At 45.0% G+C, this 17,211-nt stretch overlaps 2 protein-coding genes across 3 annotated transcripts in view; one reads left to right on the top strand and one right to left on the bottom strand.

The window, feature by feature from the left end:
• The window catches only part of flt4 (fms related receptor tyrosine kinase 4), a 28,882-nt gene extending 26,114 nt beyond the window's left edge, over window positions 1-2,768 (top strand). The window contains exons 22-30 of one of the 2 annotated variants that reach the window (XM_011610763.2): window positions 86-180; window positions 298-420; window positions 519-630; window positions 830-929; window positions 1,040-1,145; window positions 1,240-1,364; window positions 1,425-1,548; window positions 1,628-1,713; window positions 2,152-2,768. In XM_011610763.2, the coding sequence (XP_011609065.2) occupies window positions 86-180; window positions 298-420; window positions 519-630; window positions 830-929; window positions 1,040-1,145; window positions 1,240-1,364; window positions 1,425-1,548; window positions 1,628-1,713; window positions 2,152-2,365 (1,085 nt within the window). In that variant the 3' untranslated portion in view covers window positions 2,366-2,768. The remainder of the gene's footprint in view (window positions 1-85; window positions 181-297; window positions 421-518; window positions 631-829; window positions 930-1,039; window positions 1,146-1,239; window positions 1,365-1,424; window positions 1,549-1,627; window positions 1,714-2,151) is intronic. The other variant, XM_029847121.1, reaches the window with a different exon arrangement.
• Window positions 2,769-3,247: 479 nt separating this feature from the next.
• Window positions 3,248-16,679, bottom strand: ergic1 (endoplasmic reticulum-golgi intermediate compartment 1). The gene is made up of 10 exons (XM_003970453.3): window positions 16,522-16,679; window positions 12,419-12,480; window positions 9,581-9,653; window positions 9,158-9,252; window positions 6,933-7,057; window positions 6,530-6,634; window positions 6,382-6,442; window positions 6,173-6,273; window positions 5,430-5,552; window positions 3,248-4,780 (listed from the first exon to the last, which is right to left on the bottom strand). Exons 1-10 carry the CDS (start codon window positions 16,539-16,541, stop codon window positions 4,673-4,675), a joined length of 873 nt encoding a protein of 290 aa, XP_003970502.1. The 5' UTR covers window positions 16,542-16,679; the 3' UTR covers window positions 3,248-4,672.
• Window positions 16,680-17,211: the final 532 nt, after the last annotated feature.

Here is a 17,211-nt window from a genome sequence, read left to right as displayed (position 1 = left end):
AATCCGATGTTTTTCTAACTGCACATTTCACTGTTACGGCCTTCGAGAGGGTCGCGCCGCCCTTCATCTTCTCTCTCTATCCCAGTGGAGGACCTGTGGAAGACTCCTCTGACCATAGAAGATCTCATTTGCTACAGCTTCCAGGTGGCTCGTGGGATGGAGTTCCTGGCCTCCAGGAAGGTAAAGGTGGTGGGGTTCTGATTCCACTGGATCTAGTCGACAGCAGGTTAACGGTGGGAACAATGCAGCATCCACGCATCATGATGTATGCACGCCGGTGCGTGTGTGTATCCACAGTGTATCCACAGAGATCTGGCAGCGCGGAACATTCTCCTGTCAGAGAGCAACATTGTGAAGATCTGTGACTTCGGCCTGGCCAGAGACATATACAAAGACCCTGATTACGTTAGGAAAGGCAATGTATGACCTCACACTTCACATGCTTTACACTCGCAGGTTAACTGCCTGTGCAATATTTAATGGCTGTTTATGTAACGGTCTTGTAATATTTGTTCCAGGCACGCCTGCCTTTGAAATGGATGGCTCCAGAGAGCATCTTTGACAAAGTGTACACCAGCCAGAGTGACGTGTGGTCTTTCGGAGTCCTCCTCTGGGAAATCTTTTCACTAGGTAAGGAAAAACATGACAGTAATGACAATTATTCAGTGTAGATAACAAACGAGATAAAGTAGCACAGTTCCAGGCGTGCATCAGAAGGGAGCGTTTCAAAGTGTCTCTTGCTTTTCTCTCCATCGCACATGGGAAGCAGAGTCACCTAATTAGTTCCAAGCAGTACCTTCATGTTCCTCCTGCTTTCGCACACCTCCAGGTGCGTCTCCGTACCCAGGAGTGCAGATCGACGAAGAGTTCTGCAATCGACTGAGAAGCGGCTTCAGGATGGCAGCGCCAGACACTGCATCTCCAGAAATGTAAGAGCAGGCTGTAGACGTGTCAGCGCGGGTCATGCACAGAGATGCTGCTGCCCCTGCTGCCGCCTGGAGAGTCTTCTGTGTTGTGATGTGCTGCCCTCTGCTGGCAGATACGGCATCATGCTGGCCTGCTGGCAGGGTGAGCCCACGGAGAGGCCGATGTTCCCCTCTCTGGTGCAGATTCTGGGGGACCTGCTGCAGGACAACAGCCTACCGGTAAGATGCTCTTTAAAAAACAAAAAAACAGATGAGAATGTTTAAAAAAAAAAAAAAAAAAACTCAGCTCCACTCTCAAACCAACCCCTGTCAGGACGGGAAGGACTACGTCCCGCTGAACCAGTCTCAGAGCTCAGAGGATGACGGTTTTTCGCAGGCTTCTTCACGGCCTCCGTCTGAGGAAGAGCTCAGACTGGCCTGTAACACTCTGCCCAACAGGTACGGACGCCTCTCACATCTTTAACATCAGGATTTATCATTAAAGCTGTACTCCTTCAGCAGGTATTACAACTGTGTGCCATTTGCCGGGTGCGTCTTCGTGACACCGTCCAAAATGTGCCAGCCCAGAGTGAAGACCTTTGAGGACTTCCCCCTGGAGGTAAACCCACAGAGGTCCCCACAGGTGAGCCCCTCCTGTCCGCGTGAGCCGTCCTCTGATACTCTGCTCGTGCTGCTCATGTCCGACTGTCATCTGCTCCCAGGACAACCAGACAGACAGCGGCATGATTCTGGCCTCTGAAGAACTGAAGCGAATCGAACACCAGCAGACGGACCCCGTCTCAAAGATGTGAGTCACCGCCGGGACCCTGCAGGCGGTTCAGACCCCAAAGAAAACACCCATGTTGTCTTTCCTGGTGTCAGCCATAGTCATTTACCATCCATCAGGTTTAAAACTGTCAAAAAAAGGGCTAAAAACTGTTTCCAGATCAGATTATTGATAGCTGCGTTCAGATGAATCCTCCCACGTGATGATTTATCGCACAAATACCCAAAGCTGGTCAGATAAGTGGCTTGTATTAGTCAACAGATTCTATTTATCGCTTGAGAAATGGGCCTTAAAAAATGGAAATAGGTGGAAACTGAAATGGAAATCAGATCAAACAATTACAACAGACTAAATGAAGAGTAAAGACCTTAATCAAAAGTCACACCAGGGCATTGCTGTGCGTCATAATTTGGCATCCTTCCCTCTGCTCAGAGATGCTTCTCTCCATCCTGTCCACAGCCGCATGGGCAGCAGCAGCAGCACGGAGCCCCTGATGGCCTCCCACGGTTCCCTGGACGGGAACCAAGGCGCTTTCAGGCACCGTCCCAGCTTCTTCAGCCAGCTTTCAGGACAGACCTTCTACAATAATGAATACGGGCACCTGTCCGAGGAAGGCTTCTGCGACTTCTTCGCGTCGCCTAAAACTCCGTGCCTGGCGTCCTCCAATGTGTGAACTTTGCCAAAGGTGCAGCCAAAGAGAAGAGAGCGTGTGGGAATACAGATTCGACGGCGGTTGATGGAGCGCGTTCAGGCTTTAGAAGCGTTGGTAGGCAAATATCCATTCATCAGTCAGAATCAGATTATAGATTGTTGCGACCTGAGCTGGCCTCATCTCAAAATTCTAGATCTCTCTTTTCTTCAGCTGCTGAAAGACCAAGTTGCGCATGTTGACCCTCCAAAGGCCACCAGGTGGCAGCATTACGACAAAAAAGTATTTTCTTAGCCAAGGTTTAATCGTTTATGTAGTTTTTTCCTTTTTTGTACAAACTATGCCTTATACAGGGAGATGAATAAAAACGGCCATGTATATGTCCTCTGTTTACTCTATATTATTAAAATGAAGCACACGCTCAGTATTTTAATGTAGTAGTGCAATTAAATTACAGGTTCGTAAAAGGCTGGAGTGGTGGGCTCTCCAATGGCCCACCTCACACACTAATCAAGCAAATGAGCTGATTATTTATGGTTTGGTGTCATTCAGCAGAGGCGAGGACGCAATGAACGAGCAATAAGTGACGGCAGAAGCAGCGAGACGATTGTGGGGGGGTGGGTCACACTGAAAAGCTTTTATCAGAGGTGGACGCAAGCACAGTCAACACCCTCATAACAGGCTCACAGCACAAATGACAGCCTGCAGGGTGCTGTTGACTCTGGGCTGCCAGCTGAGGGGGAATGAGCAGTCTTCTGAGTACAAGGTCCAACACACATATGCTCACGCACAAAATCATCTCAGAGGTTTAATTATTCCCAATTTACTGCATAAATACAAAGAAACTACATGTGAAGATGACACTGAGTACAGGATTAAAGCCAGAAATAAAACAACCAGGCCGGACCAGTGAGACCTATGGCACCTTTATTTAAGGGACACAGTATTCCAGAAGAAATTCAAACATAAACAGACGATCCTTGCATTATATTTAAAAAAATAATAATAATAATGGAGTGGCCGCGTCACCGTTCTTAACCGCTGAGGTCTGCAACAGTAACACAAGTGACCCAAAAACGTCCCTCCATCTACTGTTCTTCAAAAATGTAGTGTATATAAACATAAGCTGCAAAAGGTTTTAAAAAATAGAAAAATCAAAGACATTTTGTCCCTTGGTACAACAGGATCTCTAATAAAATATAACTGTAACAAGCAGGAGAGAAGGTATGAAAAAGCTGGTTTTACTGGCGCGCGATGGTGGTGGTGGCTCAATCCTGGAAATAATAAAAGGGCTGGAAACAAAAAAATGAGTGCAGTTTTGTCTGTGATGGTTATTTAACACAGAGTTCCTTCACATGATCGTTTCCCTTGGCTGATACTCCTAAACACTCAGCTATTTCCTGCAAATCATTCCAGTGTAGCGCCGCTCAGCCGCAACACGGACGGTGATTAACTCATTTCTGTGGCACCTGTCACTGGGTGGGATGGATTAGTCAACAAAAGGTCATTTTCTTCCTCAAACGTGCTGCTTTTAACTGTGGTGACTAAGTCTTAAACCTTGGATTTGTTAAAGGACAATCAGGGTATCAGTAACACTCCGGGTGAGCACCGGCTCTGCTAGCAATGCTACCACCAATCCAAGTAAACAGCAGAACGGTACCAGAGCTGTGGAACACTGAGGTCCAGTCCCATGACTCACATTCTGACACAACATGGACCCTTCATATAATGCAGAAATACCAACTGAAGGCAATGGGAGCAATGGTTGGGCAGCTTTCTAACCCCTGTGACGCCACCTTTCAGGTGGATGACATGTAGACTAGATAAAGCCTATTCATGAGGGTAAGAAGAGGATAATGTGCACAAAAACGTGAATGACTGGTGGAAGCTGTTCACCACAATAGTGGTGATACATCAGAAGGACGGTTCTCATGTTCAGGCTGATCAGGGAACACTCTGGAATATGCACCAATTTTAAAATTGGACATAAACTTCATGCTAAAAATATCAAAACAAGAAATAACTTTCCAACACCCAAAGGAGTTGAAGCCTGACACATCTCTCCCTGCTGACGCTGGAAACAGAGGAAGTGGACATGTGATCGTCAGCGTCCAGGCGTCCCCGGGGCAGGCGGAGCCCGAGAGGACCTGAAGTAAGTGAGCTGCAGCCTCTGTAGCCTGATAGTTGGATCGAGTGCCAAAGCTGCTTCTTTGGTCCTGGTGATATAATCTCCAAAAAGGAAGCCGATTCGAGCGGGGATTGGATTTAGCAAACAGGCTAGCAACATTGCACTTATAAATAAGATCGGACGGGAGGGGAGGGGAGCAGTTCTCAGGACATTTTTCCGATCTGGATCTTCTTCCAGGCCTCTGAAGCGGTGAATATACAGGAGTCGATGATGCCCGCGACTGTGAACGTCCCGCCAACGATGGCACAGATCTACAGAAGGGGGGAGGGGGGATCATTAATAAATCACTCCGACAGCCTCGCCATTTAAAAAGTTCTCCTCTGGTTATACAACGGCTCGATATATCTGCTTTCAATCATAACAATACATTACAGCGAGGGTTCAGAATGTGCCGGAGTCCAGCAGTGAGCCTCGCAGCAGGTTGACTCACAATCCTGAGCCCTGACTCACAATCACGCAGCCAACAGTCATAGCTGAAGCGTGCTTTAAGTCATGATGAACCTAAACAACGCATGAGAGACAAGTATTGACGGGGCCTATTTAACCCTGACCGCATTATCAGTCAGCAGGAAACTATGGTGATGCAGCGTATAAAAATTCCTGAGCAGACGAGGTCAGGTGGGAGAAGCCCCCGACTAAAAGTTAAAACTAACTTAGCATCTCCAGACGTTAGCATCTCCAGGAGTGAGTTTTGATTTTTTTGAGGTCCCCGTTCTAAGTTCCATTCCAGCTTTTAGCTGTTGTGGGCCGAACAGAGCGTTTGTTTGTGAACGTTTGCAGAAATGGAGGGAAAGATGCTACAGAAGCTCCAATGCTAATATTAATGATACGAAGAGCTTTACATTGCCTCGAATTAATATCTGTTGGCGTTCCTACTTTAGTGAAGTAGGACTGACTCACCGTTGTGATGAAGCGATAGAAAGGCTGCCTCCTCTCTGTGTATTTGACTGTGATGGGACTGAGGTCATATCGGAACCAGATGGCTGGAACGATCCTGCCCGTGTGGCTGTAAGCGACGTATTCCTGCGAGGGATGGAAGAAGAGCGCGTGTAAAAATGTTGTTTTTGGGCCGCCGTCCGTCAGTGGAATCCGTTTAATCAACTGGGGGACGGTTAATCTGGCCGAGTTTAGTCAAGCAACTGGGAGCGATGTATGAGATAATATCTAGCAGAGCAGCGGCGTGACTCACTGCTGCAGTTTTTCTGATAAAGTCACCCAAAAGTCAGAAATGATTCAGAGAAAATAAATTCTGGATGAAGTGAGTGGAAGGTTTAAACAAATCACATCTCTAATTGGGTTCAGCTCCAGTTTGAACCTGCCAGACCAATATATATAGATTGACTTTGAGAGATTTTTGGAATATTTCTCCCCGGGCCTCATCCTTCACAGCTGACCTGCACTGTTATTATTCCAAACTCCAAACCCAGCTGTCAGTCAACACAGTTCTAAGAAGTGTGTTTATGGTTTGTTGACATCTGGGGAGGCTTTCCAGTCAGCAGGGGCGAGCTTTCACTTCCAGGTGAGTGCGCAAGTCAACACAGCAATGCGTGCTGGGACCATATGTCGGGATGGTCGGCTACGTCGGTGACAAGCGCAGAAACAGCCTGAGAAATTCAGGTAGTCTCAGTGGGGGGGGGCAGCACCTTGTTGGCCACTGTGTACTGGTAGGAGAACTTCTGTTTGCCTGACAGATCCTCGTACACCGTTGGAACGATCTTCAGGATGTAGTCGTGTGAGGCCAGAGCTGCGGGGGAAACAATAACGCCGTTTCTCACTCATAAATGTCAATGTTGCCACTCCATAAACTTCCCACTTCAGGAACGATAATCACACGTTCAGGTTGCTCACTCACGGTTAGATGCCAGCCGGTCGGCCCCTCCCAAGGCGTTAAAGGCCCCTTTTTCTTGGTGCATCTGCGGGACATAAACAGTGGTTCAACCTGACGCCGCGGGTTTTACCCAGTTTGGTTTCCCCGGCTGCGTTTTCAAACGTGCACCGACCTGAAGTTTGTCCCCGAAGGCCAGTTTGTGGATGAAGTGGGTCATGTCAGGGTTCTGGGGCTGCGCTGAAGCGCTGTGTGTCGAGATGTGGAAGTTTCCTGGTACCTGAAGTCAAAAACAAACGCGTGCACAGTCCAGTTAGCATTGTTCCACAAACATCAAGAGGCATTTAGTTAACCAGTGTCCAACTCTGAACACAGCCGCGCAGTTATCTGACAGAAAAACACGCTCTCGAACACGTTTCACACTTTCCTAATACCCCACGAGAGTGTGAACTGTGCAACCACTGGGTTAATCATTTCAAATGTCCTGGAAAATGCAACACGTGGGTGGGACAAACAGAGCCCGACAGGACCCAGAAGGCTCACTGCTTCAGTCACGTTCAGAACAATTACACTCTTACTTTGTTGATGATGAATTCTCCTTCGAAGCGACAGCCGGCGCCCTGATTGAGGGGGATTTTCATGGAGTTCTCGATGTGGCCCACCTCGTGGCGCCCCATCTCATCCTGGATGTCCAAGCCCACCACTGAAAATTATAGTTAAAAATGTACAAAACTAAGAAGGATCAAACATTAAGATGAATAAACAATGTTCTTAAATAGAGAAAACTCAGGTTCCGGTTACAGAAGATCAACATTTTGTCTCTCAAGGTCAAAGGTTCAGAGAAAAACTCCCAACATCTGCAATTTTAATTGCAGTCGTTATTATAAACACACTTTACTGCTGGCTTTTTTTTTTTTTTAAATCCCCTTATTTGAGCAGTTTCTGGTGCTATTTTTAATCACAAATGCCGTAACACAAAGAGCAGTTTTGGAAATGTGCTGTGTCAAATTAGATTTCAGGGTGATGTGCGTTTCCTTTTCCTCTTCATTGAGCAAAGGGGCAGAAACGTGATTAACTCTGATGACATCGTCATCTTGTGACAACGATTATTCACCGTATTTAAACAAAATGAATCATTATGTCAATAATTATCTTGGTCATCGTCAGTGATTACGAGCACCGGAGGCGCCGCGTTGCAGAACCACCTCTGTGTCAGTGTGTGTCTGTGTGAGTGTGTCTAAGATGAATCCTGTTTTTTTGTGTCTGATCTTACAGATCTGAAAGAACTGATCAGCTATGGGTGTGAATCTTCCGCACGTATTCAGGTCTCTGCACTGATCAGAGATTCACACACCATCCACTCCCCATTAAACCAGCCTGCTGGCACTGGGTTTTCTGACCTTTCTGCCGAGTATTGGCAGACGGTATTAAGAGTCATGTCTGCAGACGGATGCTAGAAACCTCCACATGCCGACTGTCTGACCTTTGACATTTGAAACATACTGCCCCCCCCCCTTCTAACGGGCTCTTAAAATACAGCGTACAAATATAAATTCAGCCACTCAGAGTGTGTCTGACATCTCTTTTCTCCTTTTAAAGGTGTTTAGCCACTGAAGTGTCTTCATGCTAAATGGATCTGGGTCAATGGGGGGAAATTATTAGGAGATTATCGCACACGGTTTTCCATGAAGTCACAAATCAAGACCTGGAAAAACATAAAGGTCAGCGCAGAGAAAGTAGCGCCACAGCCCAGCGGGGCGGATGAACACTACAGAGGAGGATGCAAACGGCAGCTTTTCCATGGCCAAAGGATTGAACAACCTGTTTATTAAACCACTGGAAAAAAGGGTTCTGTGTATTACATGAGCTGGTATTTCAGTCATCGGGTGTTTTTAATGGAGCAGGGGGTGGGGGGGGCTCTTTGTTTAGGCATGCCATGGCTGAGCTGGTCTAAACACATGGCGGGCAGCTGCGCAAGGCCGTACGTCAAATCCTCACAAATCTGGCCGGCTTATTTTCCCCCCACAAAAGCTTTCACAAAAAAATTCTGTTTTACCATTTTAGGATAAACTTGAAACCAGGAAAAAGTGTCAGAGCGTCCATCCGCTGTGTGACCAAGTAGTTTATCTGATGGGTTATAAACGTTTATAACTGAAGCGCTGGGAAAATAGCCATATGTAGCATTTAGAATGTTTTTATTCGACATGAATGAAGATTTGCAGTTAGTTGCTGCGTGTTGGGGACTGGCCAACTGTCTGAGCCACAAGATGTGCAGGTCACATGATCAGGGCTGCATCATCGGCACAAATAGTGTGACATCACTGTGATAAAACGCCACATTTCATGTTTAGCTGTAGCGTTCCTGTGGTCACATCATGGCAGGGACGGACCAACAGTTAGCAGTCAGGCTACTGCAGCGTACAAAACGCCACCACCCCGATAAAAAAGGCCTCAAAAAGATTTACAGTGTCATTCGAGTGGAATAACTTTACCGAAAAAAATTTGTCTCAAGACAAGAGCAAGGCCCTGTGACGAGAGGCTATTTTATTTTTTCATTAAAATTCACATTTTAACTCTTTAACTGTAGTCTTCCCAACTTTGGGGAAAATAAAAAACACTAGCTTTTACCAGAGCCAACAGGTTGAATGTTTAATGTGAAAGGTTTGATGCTAAAGATGAGGGAAAACCACTAAGCTTTCATTTAAAAGGAAATTACAGTTTTGTATTAAAATGAAAGAAGGCAAAATTACAGTGAAAAGTGTAATGCAAACATGTGAGATTTGTATATATTATATATACTCACAATCACAGTGTAAGTTTGGCAAAGTGATGTTTAAACTCACTTCTATCTTCCCACCACTGTCTTTGTCTGGGTCGTCTACATACAGTTCATTCACACTGCAAGAGAAGAGCAAATGATCAGAACGTGGCCTTAATAAGGTGAAACACCTCTGCACACCACTGTCGCACGTTTATCTCCTAAACTGCAAAGAAAAGAAGGTTTGTGCCGTCCATGTCTTTCAGTAATTTCCCTCCTGTGACGTCCTCCCCAGGCCATCTTTTATTACCCACTGTGAGGCTGACGCATTGCACGGAGCCAATTTCCTGTTAGATAACCGACTCCAATCACTGGTGACAACGCAGACGGGCAGGCGACATCGTAGCGGGGACTCCGGCGGGCATGATTAAATCTCTGTGCGGCGTATTCAAACAGCAGGACACCTACATTTCTGTTGCGATGAATCCAGTCAGCTCAGACAGGAACAGGAAGAGTATGAAGACGCAGCAGAGGATGGAAACTGCAGCAAAGGAACACAGGCGTTAGCGGGGATTGATCATGGACTTCAACGTTTGGCATTAATCTCGAATTACAGCAGCCTTTCAGGGAATGATGGGAACCCAACGAGCCGGGCTCATGCAGCCTCGGGGAGTGAAATAAACAAAATCAGAGGGCCGTAAAAGGAGTCACATTTATTTACAGTTACCTTTGCAATTACAAAGGTTTTTAAACACCCTCTTGCTGTCGCTACACATTAACCATGGCACTCAGCCTGAGCGTTCTTCCACAGGTAAAACCACCTCAACAGCAGATTTTAAATATTAACCTCATACATTGGAGCCAAATCAAAGTCCATGTATAACAGGACATCTGGCCTGGCTGGTCTGCCTCAATTTCATATGTCAAACTAATCAGCACTGCCGTCATAGAAAGCAGCGTGTTTACCGAGATAAATATGGACGGGACTAATCTGTGACAGAGCAACTGTGGGCTATCCGCTATGGCGAGTGCGACGGTCAAAAAAGCCCTCACTCAGCAGGTGAGGCGTGTTTGTGTGGCAACCGTCTCCTAGGATCATCACACAGTCACATGACCTTGTGGTTGGCGGGGCACCAGCACCAAGCCTGCAGTTGGTTGAGGCTCGAAATGAGGTAATGTTTAACCAACAAACAAAAGGGAGTGTCGCTATGACACACAGGTCACCGATGCAGGTTCATCAGAGTCGTACAGTAATTTTTCCCAGGCTTCAAAGGGCAAAGTACTGGAATGGTGCCATTTATGATCAGCGAGGCTGAATCGCGAGTAGACGCACTGGAAACACTGACTGGGGAAAAAAGAGGGACTTGTAAAGACTTTATACGTGGAGAATGAGATGCACTAAAACCATGAAAGTATAAGATTACCATCGTACACTCAGGCAGGTCAAGGAAGGACAGTTTTACCCAGAATGGCTAAAAAAGCTTCCATTTCCTTAAAAACCAGAAGAGTTCAGGTTTTCTCTAAAAAGGCAGCAAAGGTTAAGCATTTGCCCTTTTGTGACAGGCAGTGCTGGAGGGGTGGAGGGTCCTGTTTCTGGTCGAGTCCCCCTGCCAGGGGTGAAGCAATACCAGTTGTCTAATATCCAAATAACCCCAGCGCCCTGGCCCCAGACGGTGGAAGGCGACAGGAAGGGTGTTGATTGTGTATAGGGAGAACTTCCATCCACTTCCTCACTGGAGGAAACTCTATATTTTAACACATTCATTCTCTTCTCTGTAATTCAGGAAGGTGTTTATAATGTGGATAAAATTGTTCACTGCACACTGACAGCACGGGCCCAATCTGTCATCGGTATATTTTGGGGTAGGCATTTAATCCTCCTTCCATCCTATATCACAGACTCCCAAACACAAACACCAGCCGAGGACCCGCTGATGTCATGAGCGGTGATATTTAGACATAATTACTGGTGTAGCCACGCTAGCATTGTTGGGTTTTTTAGCATCTAATTAAATAAATACCATCATGGCCAAATAAATGAATATAACACAAAGAAAAACCTGTGTCATCAGGCCTTTGGATCACCATCAAATGGCAGGCAGGTTAACACATGACATGAAGGGAAGTGTTTAAAATTCTACTGGTGACTCCTCAGCTGCCTGCAGCTACGAAAGAACACGAATATTAACATTCTTGACATTCTGGCGGTGTAAACACGGGTCCAGCCCTCTGCTGGAGGAGCAGGCAGCATCATACTGGGGCAGGCAGGTACTTGAGTTACAGCCGCCCATTTTCTAATCTGCTCCTGCACACATCCACCTCCTCAAGGACCTGTGCAATTCACCTTCCAATGTCCCCCTCAATAGCTGTATTTCAACAAATCCGGGTTAATAAAGGAAACCAGACATGTTATAAGGAGTGGCGCTTGCTCAGCCTCTCTCTGCAGGATGACAATCTAGACGCTAATCCGCTTTACAAAATGTTGCTGCAATTTCATGGGAGACAATAGAACCTTTTAATCCTTAAAAGCTGGTCTTGCTGCCTTTCGTTGGACACGTTTACACATTTTTATGACAACATTTCACAAATACTACTATTTCCACAGTATGAAGCATGATATTCTTGTTTACATTTATTATGAACTGGAACATTATGACATCTTGGTAACACCAGAAACCAGCAGACATCTGTGTGCTGATAATCTGGCCTCACAGCATAAACGGAGCCACAGTGGTCCAGTCGACTACTGTTGACAACAAGAATCCCTCATTGAGGAAATAAGCTGAGAGTTTTATATCAAGACACAAATTTTATATTTTTGGTTACAGAACCAAGGGCCAGGAGTGACTCATGGATTTGGCCTCCATCAACAAATGAAACACCAGGTTTTACCCACAGATGTGACTGAAATGTTTAGTTTATTAGCTAATTATTGGCAGGTGGCTGAAGGGCCTGAAACATATTGCACAACACTGAATTCTAGATGAACAAATCACATATGTGCAACAACATGCTAAAGCTAACTCCCAAGATGGAAGCCCACTGCCTTCCTGTGCCAAGAAGCTATTTCTTCCTTGGCTTGGTTTGTGTCGTTATCCACGTCATTTGTGAATAACTGTTTGAAGAGCTCTTCAGTGTGTTGTGGCATAATTGTACAGCCGATGGAGCACAGGACATCAGGCTGACACACGCTGCAGCAAGCCTGAACAGGATCCATCACATCAAATCACTACAAGTTCCACTGAGGGGATGTGTGCGTTGAGATGGAGACACCTTGATATCTTGGCTTTGGGGGAGATTACTTACTGAACGCTCCTGTGTATGTTGGCTGGGTGAGATCTTTTGGCACCTTCCTGTAGATATCGAATCTAAGGAGAAAGAAAATGAAAAAAGGGAACCAAAGGAAAAAAAGGGAAGGGGAAGTGAGAGAGAAAAAGAGAAGGTAAATAATGAGAGCAGAGAAAATAGATACATTTCGTACCATAAGGCGGTGCAAGTTATGGCGGGAGAATGGAGGAATGTCAGCTTCAGACCACAATCAAAACACACTCAGACAGATGGCCAGTTTCAGAAGGCAACACGTTCTGCAGGAGAAGGTCAGACTGCAGATTTACTTCTATTATATTAAGAATACTGAGAGAATAATAAATAAGGGAGGATCGTGTGACCCCTGAGGAAAGTCTCTTATTTTAAGCATGATGATTTGAGAAGTTTGGAATAGCTGCTCACTAACTCTCTTGACTTCTAAGGCATTTCCTTTTTGGGCAATGAAACATTTTCGACACTAGAGTCCATTGCTGAATGTGCGAAGCCCACCCTCTGACACCAGTCTCCATCACAACCCCCCCCAAAAAAAACATCTGTTCACATTTCTTCCACATGGAGCTGCCCCTGGACTGCTGATGTAATGCAGGAAGAAAGAGGCCAGCCTTCCATTCCAGCCCCAACCTGCCGCATCTGAACTTTTGCCTCAGCTCCCCTCTTTCGTATCTTTGTTTGTGTCCCGGGTTAAGACTTCCTGTCTGTTCCTCTCTGATCCGCATCCATCTCCGACTTCCTGGACCCACGCCCCATTAGCATTAGATCACTGTGTGCTAATAGCTGCCCTGGCAGGACATATCGGGCAGACGGCAGAGAGTGGGGTTGGGTGGGGCGCTGAGGGAGGGGGCTGCTCGGTATCAGACAGAATAACTTTTCACACACTGCCCGATTGTTGAGTTCTGCTGTGTGGAGCTCGACAGTCTCTTTCCTTACATCCCCGCCACCCAGAACCAGTCCTGACCTTCAGCACATCAGCTGGATGGGGAAAATGCCAGTGTTCGATGTCCCATTGACGGTAACCAAACTGTCCGAGCCGTGAATTAAAGCGCAAATCTGCCCCTTTTCCCAGGTGAAGAGAACAGAAGCATTCCCATGTTCTCGTCCGGTATCTCTTTTCATGCTGCCGTGTCTTCCCGTCATCTACAACTCAAGTTGGATTCAGACAGACTTTTTCAACCGCAAAAACATTCCCAAGAAGAAGAGGAAGTGGAAATCACGCAAGTGATGCACCGCGATGCAACGCTTCCTGTTTAATTACCACACAAATTCAATTGATCAGTTCTATGGTGCTGGTCCATAAATTAGATTGGACCTACACAGATGTGCAATATTTACAAATAAAATAAAGGAACATAGCCAAAATAGGTACATTTATAGGTATTTTATGTAAAGAAGCATTAACACAGTATAATGGAAGTATGGTGTTAAACTTTCACTAATTTATGAAAAAGGTGAACCTAAGTTTTCCTGTTGATGGACTAAATGACCGATTGTCATCTACTTTGAATAAAAACTTGGATTTTTCCACAAAAGATGTGATAGAAATGCCCATCAGAGACAGAATGTACAGAGAACCTAAGTAAACTGGTTGGACTGGGACAGAGAGACCTAATGAACTGGTTAGTGAGAGACTGGCAGAATAAAGAGAGTGATTAGAGGAGCACAGAGACTAAATGGGCCGCTCAGTGATGGGCAGAGATAACGAGGAAGCAGTAAATGTAATGGTTTTAGTGGGAAAATGTACTGGTTAGCAAACGAACGGGATGACCCACAAGCACAGTGGGGCCTGATAAGACTCAGTGTCTTATATTGTGCTGTTTTTAAAAATAAACAGAGGAGGGTTCTATATTTAAAGCCGATATCTGGAATAAACAGAAGACCAAATCACAGTCTGTCCAGACATAAGAGCTTCCAGGACTGGCGTTAACGTGTCCCACTTATTAAAACTGGATTAGTTTACAGAATCTCTCAGTACAATTCTTAAAATGTAACAAATGTTAACACCAACTTTTATTTATCGTTATTGTTTTATCACTTCAGATGTTCTTTTATACTCTAAAGCACATGTCGAGTCACTAGGAGGGTTCCTTTAGAAGAAGCAACACATTGCTGCGGAAACATGGTCATTTAAAAACAAAACAAAACTATTGTTCCTATAAAAGAGGGCTTTAATTTCCTTCCCTGGGGACATTCTGCGGTCCTATCGGTCCTGTATCTATGACTATAAATGTTGACTCTTGAGAGTTCACCTCTGGTTCCATCTCTGGCGTCTGTAATTTCCTGAATTGCGCTGAATGCACTCCCGCTCCATCACTTCCCGCTGCTCTGCCGCTTCTTAATGGCTTTACATGTTTCGTCATTAAGGAGGACACCATGTACCAGTCTCTGTGTTGACACCACGGAGGCCCCTTTACTAAATAAACCATCCCTCACATGACTCACAGTCAGCGCGAACAGTTCATCCTTTCCTTGCATCGTTGAGCAAAGCCGACCGACAGACGGTGGAAGCTTCGGTTTTCACACGAGCTCATCTTATACCTCAGCCTCACTCGCGTCCTGGAGCCGGTTCCAGTCGTCATCCCGAGGCCACGTCAGCCAAGTCAATTATTAAACATTAGCGCTCCAGGTTCAGCTATGATATTTGAGGACGCGCGAGCATCCTTCCCGAGTTCCCTGTGATCTAATCGCAGGAGCAAACACATTACACCATTTTTGTCAGACGTTCGGCGTCGGGCAGAAATGTGTCGCGTCACATGACACGATGATAAAATATCGGGATAAAAGCTCACCCGTCATTAGTGGTCGTTTGTTCCGTTCCCTCATTCTTTAAAAGGTTTGTCCTTTATTAGAAGATAATCTTTCTGTACAAATTTAATCACAGAAAGTTATTTTTAAGATTTAAAGGCTGTAATTGATTACTTGTTTGTGTGGTTTTTTTTTTTTCCCTTGAACTATGATTTTATACATTATTTGACTCTTTATGCCTTTAGTGTGTTTGCGTTAGTCAGCCAGGCAGTAGTAGTCATTGTGAAATCTTCACAAATATAGAATAAATGAAACTTACAGTGAAACCCATTATCCTAATTAGTTACCTCATACGGAGTTAAGCGTGACTCACGCCTGAACTCATCACACAGCAAATATTCAAACCAGATACTCAGTCAATCAACCCATTTCTGACTGTTGCAACAGGTTTTCTCTAACACTGGGGGGACGGCTCGACGGGACCTGCTGACTGTGACCCGTGCCGCCTCAGGTGACCTGCACACACAGGTCGTGTGTCTAGTAAATGAGAGTTGCACCAGATCCTGTGCGTTTGTTGGCCAATTCATTCTCTCGTTATGACACAGCCATTTTCCGAGAGATGACCATGGTGAGCGTGCCTGGTTTAGGTGTGCCTGGACTGATCCCTCGTGGTTTCTGTTATTAGTCAGTGGGGTGTCATGTACAAATAAGAGCAGAGGAACAATGAAATACATAGTGGATACATAGATAGTAGATTTGGTCCCTTTTTAATGTTAATACTTGCACATCTCTACTCCAAAAATTTCTTGCAGCCAGAGACGCTTACAGGCTGGCATAAACATCCTGTCCCATATTTTGATAAGGTTGCCTGTTATTGACATGATCAACAGTGCTGCTGAGTTATTGCTTCAACATCACCCATTGTTGCATAAGGAATGGGCGGGGGGGGGGTTCTTACAATCTGGGCCTTTTGTCGTGTGTTGTCACATTACTGACTCATGCTTCTAAACGTGTCACTGGCTGCTGCTTCCAGAATTTGACTTTGGTAACGACATTATGAAAGTTTCTATTGAAACACATGCGTAAACTATGATGTCGAATTGTTTTGGGGTGGACGTGGGAAATCTTTTTTGTTTTGGGTTTTTTTTAATTAACTGACAAGCATCACTCAACCATCGACCAGCCAAACACTCGGACCCCACGACAAACAAGGCCAGGCATGCCAAAGCGAGAAACTCCACTTTTAACTTAGCCGATGCTCTGCTAACCGCTATTTCATTCAATGGCCACCGACCACAAACCCTCCACCGCCGACTAAAGTGAAAGGAACACCCCACACTCACCTCCTCACATCGAAAGGCATGATGTTTGCAGGTTTCTCAGGGGGGATTAACAAACAAAGCTAAAATCAACGGAATATCATTAAGCTCTCTTCTCTCCTCCCGGCTGTTCATCGGTACCGGGCTGACGTCAGCTTAGGACGCTTTGCACGAGCCGATTGGTTGAGAGCAACCTCCGGTCTGCGGTGATTCTACTTCCGCTCACAAAGTTCATCTCTGTAAAGAATTTTAGGATGTTACCGTACTTTTGAAAGCCAGGTGATAATATAATAAATAAATTATCGATTTTTGTAGTTAAAAAATATATGGCTACAAAAACTGTGTTACCGTCTTGACTAATTCTTTATAATATTGTAAATACAAGAGCATAAGCTAAAATAGGAAATTAGTCATTTGGCAATTAATGCTATTCATAAATTTATAGCTATGGATTTTTTTTTCAAACGAAAATGTAGTTTTCAGAAGATAATATAAGTTTGCATTTTTGTCAAATTAACTTTCTCAAAATTAGAAATAGCAATAATGCCAAATAATATGATATAACAATAAAGTAAGAGCTTGTGTATTGCATTTATGCTTTATGCTCAGAATGTATGTTCTTTAACATAGAAGAAATATATAATGCATACACTTTAACACAATCTACAATTTTTAAAATGGCAGGCACAGTTTATTGATAATACAAAAATATAA

This window comes from Takifugu rubripes, chromosome 14 (assembly GCF_901000725.2).
Source record: "Takifugu rubripes chromosome 14, fTakRub1.2, whole genome shotgun sequence".
Taxonomy (NCBI): Eukaryota; Metazoa; Chordata; class Actinopteri; order Tetraodontiformes; family Tetraodontidae; genus Takifugu; species Takifugu rubripes.
This window is presented reverse-complemented; position numbering and strand designations above follow the sequence as displayed.